General features: G+C 40.5%; 1 protein-coding gene across 3 annotated transcripts in view; it reads left to right on the top strand.

Moving 5' to 3' along the window:
- The window catches only part of LOC116049900 (tetratricopeptide repeat protein 31-like), a 40,192-nt gene that overhangs the window by 8,587 nt on the left and 8,319 nt on the right, over positions 1-23,286 (top strand). For 2 of the 3 annotated variants that reach the window (XM_031299950.2, XM_031299948.2), the window contains exons 2-9: positions 10,020-10,102; positions 11,638-11,721; positions 12,492-12,542; positions 16,713-16,889; positions 20,747-20,875; positions 21,158-21,203; positions 22,736-22,826; positions 22,960-23,101. In XM_031299950.2, coding sequence (XP_031155810.1) covers positions 10,020-10,102; positions 11,638-11,721; positions 12,492-12,542; positions 16,713-16,889; positions 20,747-20,875; positions 21,158-21,203; positions 22,736-22,826; positions 22,960-23,101 — 803 coding nt within the window. The remainder of the gene's footprint in view (positions 1-10,019; positions 10,103-11,637; positions 11,722-12,491; positions 12,543-16,712; positions 16,890-20,746; positions 20,876-21,157; positions 21,204-22,735; positions 22,827-22,959; positions 23,102-23,286) is intronic. The other variant, XM_031299949.2, reaches the window with a different exon arrangement.

Below are 23,286 nucleotides of genomic sequence, written 5' to 3'. Positions count from 1 at the left end.
AGGACAGAGAGCATTCTGTGTTCTCATTATCAGTTTTATGTAGTTTGTAATCTCTAATTTGACGTAGCTTTTGCTTTTCATTAATTTCTTAAAGCTATAGTGTGTAGTTTCAGAATCAGAATCAGAATCAGAAAGGGCTTTATTGCCAAGTACGTTGCACATACGAGGAATTTGTCATGGTGTTGTTGGAGCATGTCACACATTCAAATATAAGAAGGATAAAAAGAATATAAACAATATAAGTATAAACATATACACACAGCATGTATTAATAATGATAAAATAAATTTAAATAAATAGTAAAATAAGTTAAACAGTAGTAAAAAGGGACGCTACAGCAGAGTAGGTACAGTGGCATGAGGAGCCAGAGGTGTAGTTTGGAGAGAGTCAGGGTGGGTTCCGGGCCTTGTTAATAAGACTAGTGGCAGAGGGGAAAAAACTGTTTATGTAGCGTGAGGTTTTGGTCCTGATGGACCTCATCCTCCTGCCAGAGGGGAGTGACTCAAAGAGCTTGTGTCCGGGGTGGGAGGGGTCAGCCACAATCTTTCCAGCACGCTTCAGAGTCCTGGTGGCGTATAGGTCCTGGAGCGGCGGCAGATTGCAGCCAATCACCTTCTCAGCTGACCGAATGACACGCTGCAGCCTGCCCTTGTCCTTGGCAGTGGCAGCAGCGTACCAGATGGTGATGGAGGATGTGAGGATGGACTCAATGATGGCTGTGTAGAAGTGCACCATCATTGTCTTTGGCAGGTTGAATTTCTTCAGCTGCCGCAGGAAGTACATCCTCTGTTGTGCTTTCTTGACGAGGGAGCTGATGTTCAGCTCCCACTTGAGGTCCTGGGAGATGATAGTTCCCAGGAAGCTGGGGGCAGGGGGGCTGGGTTCTTTCTGAAGTCCACAACCATCTCCACTGTCTTTAGAGCATTGAGCTCTAGATTGTTTTGGTTGCACCAGGTCACCAGGTGGTCAGCCTCCCACCTGTAGGCGGACTCGTCTCCATCAGAGATGAGTCCGATGAGGGAGGTGTCGTCCGCAAACTTCAGAAGCTTGACGGACTGGTGACTGGAGGTGCAGCTGTTGGCGTACAGGGAGAAGAGCAGAGGAGAAAGAACGCAGCCCTGGGGTGATCCGGTGCTGATGGTCTGTGAGTCGGAGACGTGTTTCCCCAGCTTCACATGCTGCTTCCTGTCAGACAGGAAGTCAGTGATCCACCTGCAGGTGGAGTCAGGCACGCCTAGCTGGGAGAGTTTCTCCTGAAGCAGAGCCGGGATGATGGTGTTGAAGGCAGAGCTGAAGTCCACAAACAAGATCCTGGCGTAGGTTCCTGCGGAGTCCAGGTGCCGGAGGATGTAGTGGAGGGCCAGGTTGACTGTCTGTCTGTCTCCCCCCGTGAGGAATTCTAAGTAATGACAACGAAACTGCCGGCGCGTCCACATGATACAAGCCTTCCGTGACCCCTCCATAGACGCCACAATCTTCTGAACATCATACTGAGAAATACAGAGAGAGTTGTGTAGAGCTGATAGTCTTAATTAGCTTTGTAGCAACTCATTTGGCAATGGCTTGAATGTAATAGACGTTTATTAATATCAAAAATGTACGCACTAAAGCTTTTTAAAAAACCGAATGAGCTGCAGACAAATGACTCAAAAATATTCCTTTATTTATGTAAACTGTGCAAAACAACAGCTGTGTCCTCTAATTTAAAGTGCAACTGAAATTGTATTTTATCTTAAATAAAATAAATAATAATAATAATTACATTTTTAAAACAAATTCCACATCACAATAACTAAATAAATAGAAAAAAAATCTCTTCAAATAAATAAACAAAGAACGCGTAGTAACGTCTGAAGTCAAACAAGTGAAATGTAAAGTATGTAGATCACTCCCTAGTTGGTCTGTTTAGGATTTGTATCACAATTCATTTTTTTTTTTTTTTTTTTATCTCTACTGGTTGTAATCTTTCTAAAAAAATAAAATAAAAACATGTATATCTCTTTCCAGTATATTTTTGAATTGTTGATGTGTGTCGACTGGCGTAGTGATTTGTACACGGTCTCTGTGGTCATTTAAATATACGGAAGAGCTATAAATCAAATTCATGAAAACGAAAGTAAATATGACCCGTGCGTGTATTAAATACTTTCTTTTATTGGTTCAACAGTTTCAAATATTTGTTGAAGTTCTCAAATACTGGCTTGGCTGGGGGAAGTTAAATCAAATCGGACGAATTCTCTTTGTTTTCTGAAGTGCTCCCATAAGTCAACATTTCTTTTTATTGTTTCTCACATTTAAACCTCCTTCACAGTCATAACTTATAACAGTATCTAGTTTTCTTAAACGTGCAAAAACTGTTTTTTTATATGCTGCCATTCAATATGTGCAATAATAATATTAATTAATTAAACTCTTTATTATTTATATCTCATATTTAAATATTAAAATAACCCTCTGTAGCATTTGTATTTATTTATTTTATTTTTTTTTAACTTTTTTTTGTTTTTAGTTTAAGCAGTATTTATGAGCAACTGGAACGTTGATATGTAAACTCTGTATGTACAGTTGAATGACAATAAAAAGCTATCTATCTATCAGTTCAGGGGGCATAATGTCTTCACTGGATTGTGAAACAGCCACAGAAAGTGTCGTGTTTTATTATTAACAGCTGCTTTAATACTGAGAAAAACTGCCAAACAGAATCAGTTGAAATGAGGTAAACAGTGTGTGACAACAGCACGTCTGTTAAAAAGATACAGCGAGTGTTGCAGGACGGTTGTTGTCGTGTGGCCTCCTCTGGGAGCGACCTTTATTTGTTCGCACTGCCCGCCGCGTTTGTATGATAACTATTCAATGACTATAAGTTTATTTGAGTATATAATTATCCTTGAGACGCTGTGTGTATTTTTAATGTCTTGTAGGTTTGTCTCGTCTCTATTTGATGTCAAAATAACAGCTGACAGGCTACGTGTCCCACGTTTGACTCACTTCATCAAAACATTTTCCTACACTATACCACTGGACGCATCATATTATTAGAAGTTGCTTGTATCAACAACTATAAAATGCTGTGTAACTTAACACAGTTTGAAGTCTTTCCCTCCAATGTTGCATTTTGAATCATCCGTTTAGAAGTGTATAGCTCTAGCCACGAAGTCTCTTATTTTTCCCAAAAGTATTCTCTTTTTTTTTTGCCCTGCACATAATCAGAAAGACAAACACTGATGTCGAGAGAAGAGAGACGTGTACGTGTTGATATGGGTGTGTGTTTGAAAGAGGGGAGGAAACTGTCAAGGCCACCCTGCCCCGGCAGCCCTGAGAAGCAGATTTCAGCACAGGTGGTTTTCATATCAAACAGTAACACATGGTTTGTTACACAGAGCTCTTTCTTAACTACCTCCTCCCTTCAACATTTCTGTAGTTGAAGTAAAACAGCAAATTTATCGATCCTTTTACTGTTCACGCCATTGCCTTTTATTGGAACCTACAGTATATATGGCAGCGCTTAAGAAAACTGTGCAAGTCTTGCTGACATTTTGCCAGTTATGCATGAGCTCACATGCAAATAACTTTGTGCTGCGTGTGGAAACCTGGCAAGTACTTTTTTAGTTGTCTTTCGTACTTCATGTGAACGTTTCCATGGCGTTTAATCTGTTGAGTAAATATTATGAGCCAAAGCTGAATGAAAACCAGTTAAGACTTCATTACATGACGTCAAAATGCATGTTCATCGGAGAAGTCATCAGGCTGCAGCAGCTATTCAATCTAAATCTGGCCTCAGATGAAAACCAAAATGTTTCAGATTATTCCCCATGGTGAGCTTTGTTCATGGCTGTGGGCCGGTCTGCGTTAAAATCAAAACAATATGTGATGGATCAGAGACGATACACAGATTGTTTTAGAGTGGTTGGTTGTGTAAGTATCTATGTGACCGTTGGGAAGCAATATACTGAATGTTAGACTCTCAGCATAACTAAATGATTCCTCCAGGCATGTTGAGTAAACAAGCATGCTGGTTTCACATTATTAGACTGAACGCAAAGTGAATTCTAGACGGACGTTTGCGTACGAATGTGGGTTTTCTGTATGTAGCGCAAACTGCGGTAAATGTTTTAACTCCAGAAAAAGTAACACTCATCCCAAAAGCTGTATGACCGGTCTGGAGGAAAATAACAGGAAACAGCTTGTCGAGACAGAAGGAACAATCCACTGGACTGAAATAGTCGACTTGAAGATGTTTTCGTCGCTCATCCAAGGGTCTTTTGTTAGTTCTGCTGACGAGTGGGGAGCCCCAGGTATTTAAATCTCCTCGAGTTGTTTACACCACGATGTTACATGAGTGGATGTTGAGGCCGGACGACAGTGGATCATTTTGTCTCAGCGTTGGTTCTACACATTCACAGTCTGCGCATGTTGTCTGCAAAAACACTCCAGCTTTCCAATCGGGGCGGCTGTGGCTCAGGTGGTAGAGCGGTCGCCCACCAGTCGGAAAGTTAGCGGTTCGATCCCTGGCTCTGCCTTGCAGTCACATGTCGAAGTGTCCTTGGGCACAGTGTATGAGTGTGTGTGAATGGTTCCTGTGCTATGGAAAAGCACTTTGAGTGATTGTTAAGAGTAGAAAGGTGCTATCAAAATACAGTCCATTCACAAATTCATGTGAATAACACAAAATATAAAACATTCACTACAGAGTTTAGAGCTTGTTAACACCCTCGGGACTAGGGATGAATACCAGGAATTAAGATACTGATGTTTCCTAGAAATTCTCTCCAAAATCTGAAGCCTTCAGGTCAGGACCATAGATAAGTCATACAGTCCCATGTACCCACACAGATGTATTAAGACCTCAGAGTTAGTATACATAGTTCTACTCCCACGCAAGCTTAAAACAATAAAACATAGCCTACTTACTAAAAGTAACATGGAACATATCCGCACATAATACCATCAGACAGTTTGAATAAACACCATTTTATTGTTCATTATTTGCAGCTCTGCGTTTAAAATCAAACCTAATTTATGGCCGGAATCCTGGGAATTATGGGAAAAGACTGATTAAGACAAAAACCTTCAATCTAGTGTGTGTTTTCACTGAATAACATTGTGTAAATGTGTGCAGACTGTACTTGTTTGACATGCCCTTCACTCCCCTTATTGCTGTGTTTTGTTGCTGCTGCATTAAAGCAACACTAGAGAACTTTCCCCGCTTCGGTCCCCCTACAGGTTGGGAGCGGAATTGTCCATTACATTACATGATGCAAGTTTGCCAGATCGGGTAGCGGATCTGTAGTTCGAATGAACTGGACAATGTAATGTAATGGACAATTGTAGGGGGACCGAAGCAGGAAAAGTTCTCTAGTGTTGCTTTAACCCTCTGAGGACGAAAGATATAAATATAAATGTTCTTCCTTAAAATACAGGGGCCATAATTATACATACCCCTATGTTAAATTCCCATAGAGGAAGGCAGATTTTTATTTTTAAAGGCCAGTTATTTCATAGATCCAGGATACTATGCATCCTGATAAAGTTCCCTTGGCCTTTGGAATTAAAGTAGCCCCACATCATCACATAGCCTTCACCATACCTAGAGATTGGCATGGTTTTATTTCAGTTAGCCTAATAGCTAACTGAGATAAGATCCATATCAATGCAAATCAAACCAGCTATTAGGCTAACTGAAATAAAACCATGCCAATCTCTAGGTATGGTGAAGGGTATGTGATGATGTGGGGCTACTTTAATTCCAAAGGCCAAGGGAACTTTATCAGGATGCATAGTATCCTGGATCTATGAAATAACTGGCTTTTAAAAATAAAAATCTGCCTGCCTCTATGGGAATTTAACATAGGGGTGTGTATAATTATGGCCCCTGTATTTTAAGGAAGAACATTTATTTATTTACAATACATTATTCATTCACAAAAAAATTGGTGTCCTTAAAAGGTCGGATTTTTCCTCATTTTTTAAATTAAGGCATTAAGATCAATTTCCAAAAGATGATTTTTTTATTCCTCTTTTTAGTCAACTTTAGTCAACTTTAGCATGGGTATGAATACTTATGAGCAGCACTGTGTATATATATATATATATATATATATATATATATATATATATATATATATGTGTATGTATGTGTGTGTATATATATATATATATATGTGTGTGTATGTATATACCCGCAATGATTTTAAATGTATTTTTTGTATTTTAATCCTAACTTTTTACTGAATTTCCTTTTGTACAGTGTTTTGAGACCATGTCTTATGGTGATATTGCACTTGAAGTAAACTTGAATTGAATTGAACAGTACGTGATTTCATGTTGTCGGGATGGGAAATGTGTTCCAGTTTCAAACCTGTAATTTGAAATTGGCTAAATGTGGATGGTTATCCAAAACAAGCATGCTATTCTCTTATAAACATCCTCCCTCCTTCCTGCTTTAGTTATTCCAGCTTTTCATCTGCCTTTGGTCTTTCTGTGAGTCAGGTGGTCTTGTGGCTCTTAATGCTTAACAGATTCAGTTTCTACTCATTCCTAAAATTTCTGAACAGAGGGGGAACTATTCAGGGACAGAGTTTTCTCCCCTTGTTTTTCGTCTATCTACATCTTGTGTTTGGGGGGGAAAAGAATGTTGGCTTGAGACTGTACAGTGTACTCTCTCCAAGTACTTCTTATCTGTCTCTTATCCAGGACATGCAACCTGTTTCTCTGTTTCATAAAATCAATGCAACCTTTAACCTGCTGATGAAAACGTTGTATTCTCTAATATGTACATTATATTAAGAGTTTTACAGACTGGAAAGCCTATGAAAGTCCTCTTCTATTTTACTAACCAATGCAGGGTAATTCAGTTTGTACACATTTCTAAGATTATTTGCAACCATTTTGCAGCCCTTTTTGAGGACCATTTAAATGGGTTATGTTATTGATACTCAGTGTAATCAAAATATGAAAAGAAAATGTGTTAGTGGGATAATACACTAACGTAATTCACTTTATAGCCTGAGATTGCCCCATAAGATCTTTCAAGAAAGTTTGTAATTTGGCAAGGGAATTGTATGGATTAGTTATATAAAAAAATTATATCATCAGTTAAAAGGATAATTACCAGAGGTTTAATTGCTAGGACGAAGAGCCCAGGAGACAATGGGCTGTCTGCTGGATCTAGGATTGGGGGTCAGGAGTTGACATTTGACCATTGGTAATAATTCTGTCTTGAGGTTTTTTATATAAATCATGTTGACCCAATTGATAAAAGAATGGCCAAACCCAAACTTAGCCAAGACCCTGAACAGATAAGGCCACTCAAGCCTGTCAAAAGCCATCAAGAGTAACAGCCACGCATGGCTGGAACGTGCCAAGATATGATGTTGAAGAGCCAGCACAGATCACTGGCAGAGGATCAAAAATAAAGCCAGTCTGGTCTTGATTTATCAGTTTTGAAAAGTAGTGACTTAGTCTGTTAGCTAGAGGTTGAGTGTTCAATTTATAGTCTGAATTCAAAAATGGACCAAAATGAAGAGCATTTTAACAGGAATTACAGTAATTATAGCCAAGAGAATGAACCAGGGAGGCTTTGAGTTTTAAGTACTAGGAGATTTATTAGATTGTAAGGAAGTTAAGGCATTTAAATTGGCCTGGATAGGACATTATGTACTTTCTCCCCCAATTCCTAATGTAGGGGGTCTGTTTTTATGTTTCAGCCTTGTAGGTACATACCGTTATATTGAAGTATTTTTATTAAACAATGCATTATATACATCTTTAGAAGTGTGGATGTGGGTCCTGAAGAATTTCTGATTCTAACTCTACTCGTTCCACTCTGTACTTCTTTTTAAGTCATTTTGTATAAGAGATCATTTGTCGTCCTATTTACGATTTTAAATATCCAGAAATATTCTTCTTACAAAACCTTCCCAGCTCCTAAAATAGAGTTTTGCCCCATTATGTTTAATTTGTTTCAAGGCTTATTGATGCCTCTTTAATCTGTTTACATCATCCGTTTGTCTTAAAATAGGTTGTAAAAGGTTGATCGTAGCATTTAGCTGATTCACTGTTACTAGAACCCAACTGATACCGGATCTGGATACCGGAGCTTTAACATTTTACAGTCAAAGAAAAACTTGTCAGTGCTCTATATAGGTCAAACTATGGACTGGTGACAGGTTTACGTCTATCCCAAACTTTGGAAGTACACATACCACAGTCGGGTGTGGTTGCCTCAAACATTAATGGACGTGTAGATACATTCAGTGACATTTATTTCACATACAAATATTGCTCTTTGCTAAATAGTCATTAAGGAATGTTACATAAATCCGTCCTACAGCTGTCTAAAATCCTCCTCCATGCTGTGTTCTTGTTTACCGATGGCCCTGTAAATAGACGGTGGCATGTCAAATACTGCAAACAGATGGGCCCTCTAGCAATCCCGTGAAATAAAAGTCTCCAGGCACACCTGTTGGGTCTCTTGCTGCTGCTGCAGTGAGTGAATGGTAAATGATCTGCTTCAGCAAAGGGGGTGCTCATCAGCTGAGTGAAAATGTACTACCATCCAAATTCCGATATCGTAGCAGTTTTTTTTTGTTTTTTTTTAACCAAAAGCTGGTTGGTAAATGTGTCAACTCACTCAAAAATAGATTTATTCACAGTGTGATAACATGGTCCAGTTGATATTTAAACACGAGTGAGAGAGTGAAATAATTCTCTGTGGATTATTTCTAGAATGCTTCTGGGTGTCTGAGCACTATTTCTGTCCATGGGCCTTAGGTATTTCTGGCATGGTGGCCTCTTAGTGTGTCAAACTCCTGCCTGGTGCCATATTAACATGCACCAAAAACTGGTTTCCAAGATCATGACTCTAATACATCCGGACAAATCAGATTTTTATAGCTTGGTTACTTGTTAACATTTTAAAATATGCCTCTATAATTTGCACCTTGAATATTTTTTGGAATCATTAATCACTAACACATTTAAGAACCAGTGGAAACGTAAAATTTAGGATTCAAATCATTCAGTTGAATCCATAGTGATCTCACATTTAGAGGAAATTACAGCATTAAAACATAATGTACTCGTTGGCCGTGTCTTCATTAAAGTGTTGTGCAGATTATGCTGCATTTACCAGTGTATGTCATTATATAAATATGTACCTTCTATTTTACTGCCTTCATTTGGGACAGACTATTGTTAGTTTGAATAAAGCACATCTCTGGATATTTGTATAACAGCATTATTTGACTAAAGGGGCTTTTAATTTAAAATTTGCGATAAATGCATTTTTTGTACTTACACTCACTGCTGCCTATAAAGCTGAATGTTTCCATTCTTCATAAAACACGAGGAGAAACATCAGCCTAAATAAAGGTCCACACACATTCTTACTGCCGTCTGCTTGCATCGTCCAATCACAAGCTGCCATGACATCACCTGTGTTGTTTTGCATAGGGAATGTCTCATGCAACTCTCTCTCTCTCTCTCTCTCTCTCTCTCTCTCTCTCTCTCGACAGATGGAGACATTTGAAATAGAGATGGTCCGATACCAGTATCGGCTCCGATACTGCCTAAAACGCTCGTATCGGTATCGGGAAGTACTGGAGTTTATGCACCGATCCGATACCACGTAATAAAGCCCTAAAGAAAATCTACGTTAAAGTAGTTTATTTATGTTCTTTTTCCGTTATAACTGACTGTCAAACTGTATAATAAAAGAAAGTTCTGTGGCGTTCATTGTTTGTGTTTGTTCATGTTTCACAAAGAGTTTAACCTGAGCCAGACTGACAACAAAGTCAAAATCATATCACATCCATACAGGGATAGTAGTACACAGTTGTTAAAACATAATAAAATATATGACACGCTGGTATCGGATCAGTACTCGGTATCGGGAAGCAAAAAATGGTATCGGACCATCTCTAGTTTGAAAGGTGAAAAGAGATGCATTTAAACCTAGACAAAAACTGACAGCAATAGAAGGGATGTTTATCTCTTCATGCCATGCCTCATGTCTTCAGGGGGGCCATGTGAGGAGGAGATGGAGGTTCAGAATGGAGCGCCTGACTTGACAGACAGAAGAAAAGACCAAGGCTCATCACAGGTAGACTAAAAGATTACTATACTATATATACTATGGATTCGTTTTTACCCGTTTTTTAGAAATACTAAGTTGGACTTAAGTGTAAAAAAACAAATGGAGTACTAGTAAAATACAGACACTAAATGGGCTTCTGGGGTACTGTAGTCTCGCATTGCCAGACCTATCTCCACAGCACTACAGAGTCAGGTCTGGCTCCTCCACAGATACATTCCAGGATAGGAGAAAAAAACGCTCTGGGTTGTTTGCATTTCTTTAAACCAATCACAATCGTCTTGGGCGGCGCTAAGCTCCGGACGCAGCGACTGTGGCTCTGGTAAACAGTCTCGGGAAGGAACTTGTTTAGATGGAACATTTGCACCCCGCAAAAGAAAACGCCACATACAATATTAAATAAAGTTAGCTGTTCACACAAAACAGTAAAGTGAGCTATATACAGTAAATTAGCTGGATACATGGTTAAACGTTATTGGCCCTTATCAGTGTATCGCCATGTGTAACCTTACTTTGTCCACAGTCCAGAATCTGTCCCAAAATGTCCCAGTTGGATAGTAAAGCCGTAACCTTAAACATATTCTTTTTAAATGTTTACAATTATTCCCCGAAAGAACTAAGCAGGCCTGCCTTGTTGCAAGATCCAAATTTTGCTTGCTAGCGTGAAGTTTGTTGTTCCCCAAAATCAACTGAGTTTTGCAAGGCGAGGGACATCCGGCGACAGGGGTATTATCCTGTAAATGAACTCATTGTCGATCCAGACTAGGGGTACTGTAAAAACATAGATCACATTTTTCTGATCTACATACACATATTATCTCAAATCTGATGTCTCATTGAGCTAAAGCCATGAGTGCTGAAGTGCGTTAAGACTAGGATTCTGGCTCAAAAAGCTTCTTGGGGATCCATAGCCTGGTTGACACCAGACCCTTCTCAGTTGTAACTGAGAGTGGGTCTGGGCAAGCTTCATTCACAGCCCATTTCCAAAAGGGCGTCACCAACGGACGCCGCTCAAATGCCTCTGGGCACAATTGGATAGTCCTTCAACCAATCAGACCAACGTGGTGACGTAGCAGCGGCATCAACGGGTTGCTGCACTTCGGTGGCCGTTATGTTGAATGTAAACAAAAAGCTGCTTGCCGTCGCTGCGCTATCGTCATCGTGTAACGCGGTTGTGATTGGTGCCTCAATTTGGAAAAATTGGAAATGGGCTTGAATGGGCTCTTGGCCAGACTGACTTGCAGAGCAAATCTCAAATTTGCCGGAAGTTCGTCAGCGTTTTCCCAGACTAGGGGATCCATTCAATAGGTGCCAAGTTTATCTCCAGACATGCAAAGTAAAAAAAGAAAAAAACTCTATCGCTATCTCCTCTCTCTGAATTGTTGCTGCACTTAATAAACAATAGCACTAATTCTAAAGTAAAATCATTTTTTGTTTAGGTAAGTTAAGAAGTGACTCCAAGCTCTTCTTCAGTTACCTGAACAGTGTGTGTGTGTGTGTGTGTGTGTGTGTGTGTGTGTGTGTGTGTGTGACTGTGTCACAAGCAGGCAATGCTGAACAGTGAGGAGGGTTTGGATGATGAGGAGAGAACAAGAAGGAGAGCCGAGAGGAGGAGAGCTAAAAGGAAAGTGAGTAACAAGAATGCGATCTGACTGACGTGACATTACACTTCAAGGCTTTAAAAGCTGCAACTACCAAAAATAATAGAACATCATACGGGTACAGCACCAGTACGGATGGATTGCTACCAACACATCACATTTAAAAACATAATAAACGAACAGCAGACAGTAATTGCACTGACTGCTCAAAATTGAAAAAAAAATCATACATAAAATACAAATGATGATCACACATAAGACAAATTTTTGCAAAGGTTAATTTCTAGCTAAAGTGTAAAGTATGTAGTCTAAAAATAGGGATATTGGAAGTAAGATTGTGATAAATCAACGTTTTTTCCCCCGAAAAAGTCAGAATCATTTAAAACAAACATACAATGTGTGCAACAGTTTAGTCACATCACCACTTTTACAAAAATCTTCTAAGTAACGAAATGGAAATGCAAGGATAATTATATGATGTCCATATTGCAGCTCATGTCTTTATTGTTTATGATTCCTCTACTAACTGAAATGAATTTGTCTGCTACATTCCACCACCAGACCTGTTACCACTCCCTTATTTACTCGTGTCCACTTCTGTGTCACACCTATTTCACAGCTTTCCCTGTTCATACATCCTCCCCTGATAACAAACATTTTACCGCACCCTCTTCATAACTTATTCCCTGTTCTCATTTTTTTATGACACACCTGACACCACACATCGGCCCCTACATTTGTGTCCGTACATAACTCTGTACCATCCCACAGCCATCATGTCCATGCTCTCCTTTCAGAGGCAGAAAGAACGGAAGAAACAGGAGAGGATGGAGGATGCTTCGGAACAGGTGAGAACATCGCGGCCTAAACGGAATCTGTCATCTGCTGTTATTTTTTAAAATATTTCTTTAATGTACAAAGCCTCGTGGAGTTGGTATGTTGCCATATGTTCACACAATCACCTTTATTTCCATGTATGCAAGCATTCATGTGTACAGTATATGTACACATAGATCTGGATGTGCATGTGTTTGAATGTATTCTTTAAATTCAGTAGATAGATAGATAGATAGATCTTTATTGTCATTGTTTCACAACAACGAAACAGTTTAGCAGCTCTTAGTATGACCGTATAAATAAAAAAAAAATATATATATATATAAAATAGCAATATTTAAATAGTAAAAAATAAAAATAAATAAACACGATGAGGTGGCAATATATATAGAGGTGCAATGATGAATCGATTAGTTGTCAACTATTAAATTAATCGGCAACTATTTTGATAATCGATTAATCGTTATTTTTATTAAAAAAAATAAGAATTCTCTGATTCCAGCTTTTTTCGGCGCAGCGGGTGCGGTATTACATTCAATTTATCGCACTGTTGTGACGAAAAGAGAGCTGAGCCAGAAGGCAAAGCTCTTGATCTACCGGTCAGTTTTCGTTCCTACCCTCACCTATGGTCATGAAGGCTGGGTCATGACCGCTGCTCCTTCACGTCGAAAGGAGCCAGTTGAGGTGGTTCGGGCATCTGGTAAGGATGCCCCCTGGGCGCCTCCCTAGGGAGGTGTTCCAGGCACGTCCAGCTGGGAGGAGGCCTCGGGGAAGACCCAGGACTAGGTGGAGGGATTATATCTCTAACCTGGCCTGGGAACGCCTTGGGATCCCCCAGTCGGAGCTGGTTAATGTGGCTCGGGAAAGGGAAGTTTGGGGTCCCCTGCTGGAGCTGCTACCCCCGCGACCCGAGACCGGATAAGCGGACGAAGATGGATGGATGGATGGATGGATGATTCCAGCTTGTTAAATGTGAATATCTTCTAGTTTCTTCTCTCCTCTGTGACAGTAAACTGAATATCTTTGAGTTTTGGACAAAACAAGACATTTGAGGACGTCATCTTAGGCTTTGGGAAACACTGATCCACATTTTTCACCATGTTTTGACATTTTTATAGATCAAACAACTAATCGATTAATCGAGAAAATAATCGACAGATTAATCGACTATGAAAATAATCGTTAGTTGCAGCCCTGAATATATTAGGTTATTGCACTTCCAGTTCTTGGGGTTTATTACACATTAGTCTTAGAGGGAGGAAATGGTGAAGAGGGGGGTTTGTGCATTGAACTGCCTGTGGGAAAACGCTGATTTTCAGTCTGTTGGTTGTTGATCTGATTGTGATAGTGATGTTTCCAATAAATTGTTGCATAGATGTCAAGCAAACCTCAGCAAAATAAATGTGAATTCAGGGCATGTTTCCCTTGACTAGCTTTTACAGTGGAATAAGCAGAAAAGGTAACTGACAATCGAGGTGTATTCGAAAAATATTGGATATGTAAAAATCCAACATGAAGTTACTTTGTGACTTTATTTAAACACTCTTATTCGGCCAACAGATATGGAGCTAAAAGAGTCTCAATAAAGATAAATACACACACTACATTCACATATGGACACACAGGATTCATACATGCACACACATGATTCATGAATACACACAGGATACACAAATGCGCACAAAATTCACAAATACACACACAAAATTTAAAAAGCACAGAAGATTCACAAATGCATACAAAATTCATAAATGCAAACAACATTTACAAATGCACACAAGATTCAGAAATGCACAGGACAAGATTTAGAAATGTATTTCTGATGCACACACAAATATATCTTGATTTACAAACTGCTTGCGGTCTGTGAACTTCACTGCATTTGTGTGTGAATTTTGAGACTGCCCTGACTTGGCTCGATACACAAATGCCTTTTTTTAAACAGGGAATGATCTACAACCAATCAGATATCTCCCTTGTTTTAGCCAATCACAAGAACGCACCCCACGTGGGGGATTGTTTACTTATAAGCCAATCACATGAACGCGTTCACACAGCGCTATATGAATGTGGTGCGGGCGCGGGCTAGGTGGTAGAGTCATCCATTCTCGTAGTAATTCACGTAATGTTTTGCTCAACTTTAGGAGCTCCACACAGTCTGACGAGAAAGCGGCAAACTCCATACCCAGTGAAAGTCACCGTTTCTCGGTTATTGGACGACCGGGGCTCAGGGCTCCCGAGCTGGCTGGCTGCCAGCTGCCGGCATAACTTTCGTATTTTTACAGTTTGAATTTCGTCACGTCACTTATAAAATAGCTACCCCAAGGTCTAATAAAGCTAACTATGGTGTCCGATTTCAATTTAATGCATTTTTGTGAACATTAGGGGTCTCCTTAGGAGGAGCTGCTAGCTAGGCTAGCTATGTGTCCCATTTAATCCTATGGGAAAGATCGTTGCTACACTTTCGGCATAATTTTCGTATATTTACAGTTTGAATTTTGTCATGCCACTTATAGAACATCTACCCCAATGTCTTATAAAGCTAACTATGGTGTCCGATTTCAATTTAATGCTTTTTTGTGAACGTTAGGGGTTTCGTTTCAGAGGTCTAAGAGGAGGCTAGCTAGCTCTCATTGATAGAGCTCCATCCAGCCGCAGGCTATATCAATGAGACTCGCGGACAAGAGGCGTTTATTTCCATGATCGTTTGTTTAAATAACTCAACACACATATCCATTATGAGATTAACTGGAACCTGTGGTAAGAGATTGCGGGCGTAACAAGCTCGCTGACCGCGCTCTCACACACAGCGGCCATTTAGCAGGAAGAGGGGAGCTGCAGGCCCTGGAGCTCTGTCAGGGCAGCAGCGTTTGGTAGTCCATTAACCCAAAAAACTGTGACTTTGCGCGGGTATGGAGTGCCGTGGGCTGCCAGCCGTGACGGAGCACCATCTACCTCACAGCAGGCCGGGGTCTGTGAAGGAAGGCAGGCCGGGCGGCGAGGCAGCAACACAGGCAGCACCGGCCGCTGAACTCCCGACACACAGTCGGACAAAATTTGCAATTAGCCATCAATTTTCGTAAAACGGCCCATATTTGACCTCTACATAGTTGATTTCTCGCCTAAAATGTTGTCAGAAGTGAATTTAATGATGAATAAGATGGTGAAAATTGTTTAAAATGTCCTGTTGTTGCTCCGTCTGCAAGTTCCGAGTTGGCAGTGGGCGTGACTTATAAGTTCGACCAATCAAGTACACCTAGGAAAAGGGAAAAGGGAAAAGACCCTGCTCTGAAGTAATAGCTAAAAAAGTACGCTACTGAGGCCAGAGGAACTTAAAAATCCCCAAATTTTTCCTGTCGGAACACGACGAAAAAAGTGTTCTAGGAACGTTTAGTTCTAAGAACTGCAAAAATCCCTCCGGTCAGAAAGCCCCTCATGACTCCTACACCACATTCATATAGCGCTGTGTGAACGCGTTCATGTGATTGGCTTATAAGTAAACAATCCCCCACGTGGGGTGCGTTCTTGTGATTGGCTAAAACAAGGGAGATATCTGATTGGTTGCAGATCATTCCCTGTTTAAAAAAAGGCATTTGTGTGTCGAGCCAAGTCAGGGTCTCAAAATTCACACACAAATGCAGTGAAGTTCACAGACTGCAAGCAGTTTGTAAATCAAGATATATTTGTGTGTGCATCAGAAATACATTTCTGAATCTTGTCCTGTGCATTTCTGAATCTTGTGTGCATTTGTAAATGTTGTATGCATTTGCGAATTTTGTGTGCATTTCTGAATTTTGTATGCATTTGTGAATCTTCTGTGCTTTTTAAAATTTGTGTGTATTTGTGAATTTTGTGCGCATTTGTGTGTCCTGTGTGTGTATTTATGAATCTTGTGTGTGCATGTATGAATCCTGTGTGTGCATATGTGAATGTAGTGTGTGCATTTATCTTTATTGAGACTCTTTTAGCTCCATAAACAGGTGTTTAGACTCTTATAAAATATGACTTATACAACTAAATAACAAAGAAAGCATTACTCAATGTTCCATTTTTGTCATGCTGATAGCTTTTGCACTTATGTTGCATAATACCTTTGAAAACCCTAGTATGTGTGTAATATGTGACTTCTTCTTTTGAGGTAATTTTTTTTTTTTAATTGTTCTACTTTTTACTGTGAACAGGAAGAGGAAGCGGCTGGAGCGGTGTCAGAGAGTGACAGCGAGGAGGAATTGAAAGAGGAGGTGAAGGAATGGACCGCCGTTCGACCCAGAAACAAATGCAACCCTGAATCAGTCCCTGCCCTTGTGACAGCAGAGAACAAGAGCAACGGCCAGCCGCCCCACAGGCCCTCGGAGGAGGTGAGGAGCTCATTAATGCCTTCAAAATAAAATAAATAATAAACCAGAGTACCTGGTGAAGTTATTTAAGGCCAGAGAAGCAACAGAGCGACCTGACGGTTCGACATTCCTGCAAAGTGTTCTTGAACAGCGAAGTGTCCTGTTGAAGGGTTCATGAGTGAGACATGAGCTGTGTTCGAACTGTTCCCTATCAAGGAAATAGTGCATTATATACTGTAGTGTGTTCGCCATTTTGTAGTGGTGTTCGAATTCGCCGCGGTTAATTTCACTCACTGTATAGTCCACTATAAAATGCCCACAATGCACAGCTAATTTTAGTGTACATACAATATACCAGAGAATGTCTAATAAGGGGAGAACTTCCACTCTCTGGATGCTTCCGGCTTCTGAACTGGTTGCAGTTCCACTCTGGTATATGAAGGCGCTCACAGGCGAGTGCAGAATGAATGGAGGTCTATGGAGCTATACCTCTCAAAATCCACTTTTCTTAGGATATAACTTTTTGTCTAGTTATTTTAATATTGCATTCGGAAGGGGAAGCTAAGAAAATACACACTGCTGGGTGTTAGATTTTTTTAAAGTCTTTTTGTTCTAAAAAGCCTTTTAAAATGTCAATGACGTCATACACATATACGGCCAGAGATTCTGCTTTACGGGAAGCTCTGAGTCGCTTCCTTTTTTCTCTCGAGGCATCGACAACACAGCTGACAGGTTAGACTCTCCCTGTCAATACACGTGCTAGAAAGAGGTTTGCTAATGTTTTAAAGACTACGGCGAAATATTCACTCTGACATTTTGGTTCCGCTTAGGATGCCGTCAAGCGGGATCTCTGGTCGTAATCAGTTCTTCACTGACCAATCAGCATTCATTAGCAGAATGCTAGCGTGTTATGGGCAACAACGACTCAACCTGTAAGAAATCGAAAGGACATAAGTACTCGTTCATTCAACTTTCGACCTATAATCCATGTTGAACTTGCAAAAACTACAATCAAATCTGAGATTTCTTAACGGCAATCAGGCGAAAGAGACAAATTTAGCCGTCTAGCTCCATAGACTCCCATTCATTTTGCACTTGCCTGCGATCACCCCCAGTGGAACTCTGGTGGAACTGCAACCAAATTCGGTACAATGGGGTTTAATAGGGAGTGAACAGGCTCTTCGGAGACGGGCTCTGGATATACCCTACATTTTACTCGTATACCACAATGCAACAGGGTCGTGTTTTCCTGGAGAAGAAGAAGCAGAAGCACCCGTGAAAGCTGAGAAGGAAAAAATTGAGCGGGTTTTCTTTTCTCAATAGTGGAAATTTAACATGCAACTTATATACAACCTTTTACTATCATCCTGAGTGCTCGGTTTGCTTCAGGGGTCGTATTAGAAGTATTTTTGTTTGTTTATATGATGCTGGGCGCGCCCGCCTCCGCCACACAAATAACCGGCGCATGTCCTGACACAACAGTGTTTTCAGTGAGTGAACGAAATCTCGTTTGGTCGTTCCCTATATAGTTCACTATTTAATAAACACTATGTAGGGAATAGGGAGTGAGTGAATCAGGGTACGGTTTCAAACACAGCTATGGAATCCTTCTCTGCTCACTATGCCACCTTTGCCTAATGTTGACAGTGTACTCAAACCAAAAGTAACACATGTCATACTTGTTTGTAAAACATCTCAAGAGTCTCTAATGACATAAATGTCAGTAGGTCCGACTAACTAGTATTTGATAAAAGAAAAGAACAGTTGTAAACTAAGAAACACTTGTGAATGAGATGCAAAATTATTTATTGTCAGTGTGCACTACATGAAGTATCTGGTCCTGCATAAAGTAAAGCTTGTTAAACCTCCTTTTTACGCCCTGCCCAGCCCTGTCCCCAGGGTGGTGCGCCCTATGGTTGAGAGTTGCGTCGGGTGCTTGGATCCTGGTATACTAGCGATAAAAGTCTAGCTTTGGTCTGGTGCAAAAGTTCTCTTTGAATTTTTGTTGTTGGTTTATTTAGGTTCACACTTCCAAGATACATCTACAAAAACAAAAATTGCAAGGTGTCACAAGTTTTGTAAAGCTTTTGGTAAAATGCCTTCCTGCAACTTGGAGTTTTGGGGGTTAAAAAAGTACCTGTACCTTCAACTAAGCATTAACAGACTTGTCTGTTCTCTTTGCCATAATTTACCATCTCTTGTGTTCATACCGCTTAAGAACATGAGTGAAGCACACCACACTTTCCTTGGAAGAGGACCAAGACCTCTGTTTTAAGGTATCTTGGAGCAGTTACTTTGTAGCAGCTGCTTCTGATCACCCCCCCTGATAAAACTAACCAAACAAGAGAAGTTAACACTGCACACTCCAAACATTCTTGGTAGAAACACACCCTTATTTAGCACCATGAAAAGAGCACTGCAATGCAGCAAACATACATTCTAAAGTACCGTTTTCAGTCTTCTTTAGAAATCAAAGTGCTTAAAGTATGTTTGACATGACGTCAGTCGTCGTTGCAAGATGTCTGAAATGTTTAATGTGATTCAAGGTACAGTGGCTTCTGATGATGGTAGGAATGATGATAGGTTGGTGTTAGAATAATTACATTATCAAAGGATAGACAGAAACACTGAAGAGTCTCTCAATGTTCATTTTTACTTGCGAGCACAACAAGGACCCAGTCTCAGCACTCATCAAAGTACAGAACTGACTAACGAAAGCCTCTCTACAGCTGCTTTTTATAATTAATGATATGCAGTGATAATACAAAGTCAATGTTGTCTCCTTTATCTGGTCAGGGAGGGCATGTTCTGTCCTCAGGCTCCAGACAAGGATAGATTATCTGCAATCATTTTAATATTATCAAGACAGTAGAATGTAAATCTCTAAACAGTTGGTGGTTATAGAGATATGTTTTCATATAGATAAGGTCAAAAAGCACAATGGCAACCTCCTCAGCCATAATTGCAGTATCCTTTAGCAAGACTTTGAGCCCCTACCTGCTCTAGAGGCAGTCAACCTGACTTCTCAGTGATAAACTGAAATATTCCTCAGTTCTCAAAAAAACAGAAACGAAAAAACCAGAAGTCAGCTACCACTATTATGAGGATTACTTGTCGGTATTTATTTAGCTAGAACTGAGGGATCTGTGCAAAGGAAAAGTAAAACATCTTTAATTAAAACTCGCCTTGCATTGTTAAAGTGAATATTTCACATCCACAGCATTAAATCATTTAACAGTTCTCTAGTCTCGCATTGCCAGACCTTCCTCCTCCACAGCACCGTGGAGGAGGGTCTGGCTAGTCCACACAGCATTATGGGATGGGAGAAAAACGTGCTCTGGTTTATTGGCATTTCTTTAAACCAATCACAATCGTCTTGGGTGACGCAAAGCGCCGGACGTAGCAGCGGTGCCGCTGCAAGATAGCCTTGGGAAGGAACTTGTTTTGGTGGAACTTGTGTACGTTCAAAGGTTGTTTTAGTCGTGCAACAGAGAACTCAGATTGGACAGATAGTCTAGCTAGCTGTCTGGATTTACCCTGCAGAGATCTGAGGAGCAGTTAACCATAGTCCTCAGAAATCCACCGGAGTTTAGAACGCCAACACAAAGAAAGCGGAAGGTGAGGGACATCCGGCGGGTCTTCCGGCGGCACCTGAAAAATCCCGTAAATGATTGTGTGTTTTGGATTCAGCTTCCCCCAGAGATGATATCACCTGGATAATTGAGATGGAGCTATGTTGATTTACTAAACATTAGAATCAGACACAATCAAATCAAGAACAGGTGTCTTTGTTTTTCCTTTTGTTTTTAAAGATAATTATCACATTTTGTCAGCCTGTTGTATTTAGTGTTTTTCGTGTTACTTTCCTGATGTTTCAGGAGCCCGAGTGGGATGTCAGCAGTGCATTTGTGGCCAACGCTGCCAGCCACATCAAAGTCAAAGCTCTGAAGAACCGAGCAATACTGATCTCCAGAGAGAACAAAGAGAACGAGGCCAGGAGCAGCCAGGTACACACACACACACACACACACACACACACACACACACACACACACACACACACACACACACACACATCCATTCATGTTGCATCCATTCATCCAGTTTGTAGCTATTTATTGAACCTCCCAACTGCCGCCCTCTTTTTGTGGGAACAATGGGAATGTAATTCTCCAGCATGTTTTATTGATTTGTCTGATGATGGATTAGTTCTTTTTGCTGAAGATGTGGAAACCAGAAAATCAGCATTGCTTACACTATACTAACAACACTGTCCGTTGTGATTGCAGGTGGAAAGCACAGAAGAAATGAAGAGGAGGGGGGAGTCTCTGACAGGTGAATCTATTTGCTCTATTTTGGGTACTGTACACCTAGTTCCCTTTTAAAGGCCCTATGACATGCTGCTCTTTGGATGCTTTTATATATGCCTTAGTGGTCCCCTAATACTGTATCTGAAGTATCTTTATATAGACCTTAGTGGTCCCCTAATACTGTATCTGAAGTCTCTTTATATAGACCTTAGTGGTCCCCTAATACTGTATCTGAAGTCTCTTTATATAGGCCTTAGTGGTCCCCTAATACTGTATCTGAAGTCTCTTTATATAGACCTTAGTGGTCCCCTAATACTGTATCTGAAGTCTCTTTATATAGGCCTTAGTGGTCCCCTAATACTGTATCTGAAGTCTCTTTTATATAGACCTTAGTGGTCCCCTAATACTGTATCTGAAGTCTCTTTATATAGACCTTAGTGGTCCCCTAATACTGTATCTGAAGTCTCTTTATATAGACCTTAGTGGTCCCCTAATACTGTATCTGAAGTCTCTTTATATAGACCTTAGTGGTCCCCTAATACTGTATCTGAAGTCTCTTTTATATAGACCTTAGTGGTCCTCTAATACTGTATCTGAAGTCTCTTTTATATAGACCTTAGTGGTCCCCTAATACTGTATCTGAAGTCTCTTTCCTGAAATTCAGCCTTGGTGCAGAATTACAGCCACTAGAGCCAGTCCCACAATGAGCTTTCCTTAGGATGTGCCATTTCTGTGTCTGTAGCTTTAAATGCTATTGAGGAGGAGAGAGGGGGGTGGGGGGGTGGCCTTGACCAACTGCCATGCTTCGCTTGTTTTCAAGCCATGATGTCTCTCTCTTTCTCATGGGCGGGCCAAATTCTCTGGGCGGGCAAAACAGAGAAAGGGGAGGTAACCTTTCCCCTTATGACAACATAAGGAGCAGATTCCAGATCGGCCCATCTGAGCTTTCATTTTCTCAAAGGCAGAGCAGGATACCCAGGGCTCAGTTTACACCTATCACCATTTCTAGCCACTGGGGGACCATAGGCAGGCTGGGGGAACTCATATTAATGGTAAAAAAACTCATAAAGGGACATTTTTCATGCCATGGGACCTTTTAATAAGTCTAGTGCACAAGATACACATAACTACACATCTCAGGAGCTCCTTGAGACAAACGTGGCTTTTAACTGCAACTTGACTGACTGGGGGAGGCATACAACTGCAAGGCTGTATTTTTTAGTTTCATGCTTATTTTATCCTCTAATCATAATTAGTAGACATAACTTAATTACCATTATAAATGCAGAAGCTTGACATTTTATGTAATATGTGTTGAGTCAAACTTTGGATAAAGTATAGGGAAATAGAGATTAGTTTATAAAACATTGAAACTTGAAACTGTAGCATTACCTTTCAAAAACAACTTCCTGGGTACTAAAAATAATTCACAGAACACAATGACAACGGATTTTTATAAGAAAGAAGAAGAAATAAGTATGTGTGAGGGAATGCATTATGCCAGTAAAGTCCTCATAGTTTAAAGTGCAAATGTGTGTGTGTGTTTACTTTCTCCAGTGCAGGGCATTCAGATGTTTGAGCAAGGCCGGTACAGCCAGGCAGTGGACATGTTTACAGAAGCCATCTACTGCGACCCGAGGGACCACAGGTTAGCTGAAACGTGAACCCAACTCAACTCCACTCGCCCTGTCCTCTCCTGATCGGAGCGCCTCTTTTTCCTCTTCACATTCACTTTGCTTTAAATAAATATCTCCGTCTGTGCCTCTCTGTGACTCTGGCAGGTTCTATGGAAATCGCTCTCACTGCTATTGGGTTCTGGAGCAGTACTCCTCCGCCCTCACAGACGCTCAGAGGTCCATTCAGCTGGCTCCTTATTGGCCGAAGGGATACTTCCGTAAGGGGTGTGCTCTGATGGGGTTAAAGGTTAGCACCTGACGTACAACCCAAGAAAGTAATGATTTGCACTCTGTGATTTAGTATTTGGACCAAAGGTATGCTGCCTGCTTGAATATTAAAGGAGAACTCCGGGCAATTTTTATGTTAATCTTGATCGCTATAAGTATGTGAGTACTGTCGATAGCAAAAAAAAAACGAGCCGAATCGGTGCT

Source organism: Sander lucioperca, chromosome 4, assembly GCF_008315115.2.
Source record: "Sander lucioperca isolate FBNREF2018 chromosome 4, SLUC_FBN_1.2, whole genome shotgun sequence".
NCBI lineage: Eukaryota > Metazoa > Chordata > Actinopteri > Perciformes > Percidae > Sander > Sander lucioperca.
Note: the sequence above shows the minus strand (reverse complement) of the source record. Positions and strands in the feature narration are given on the sequence as shown.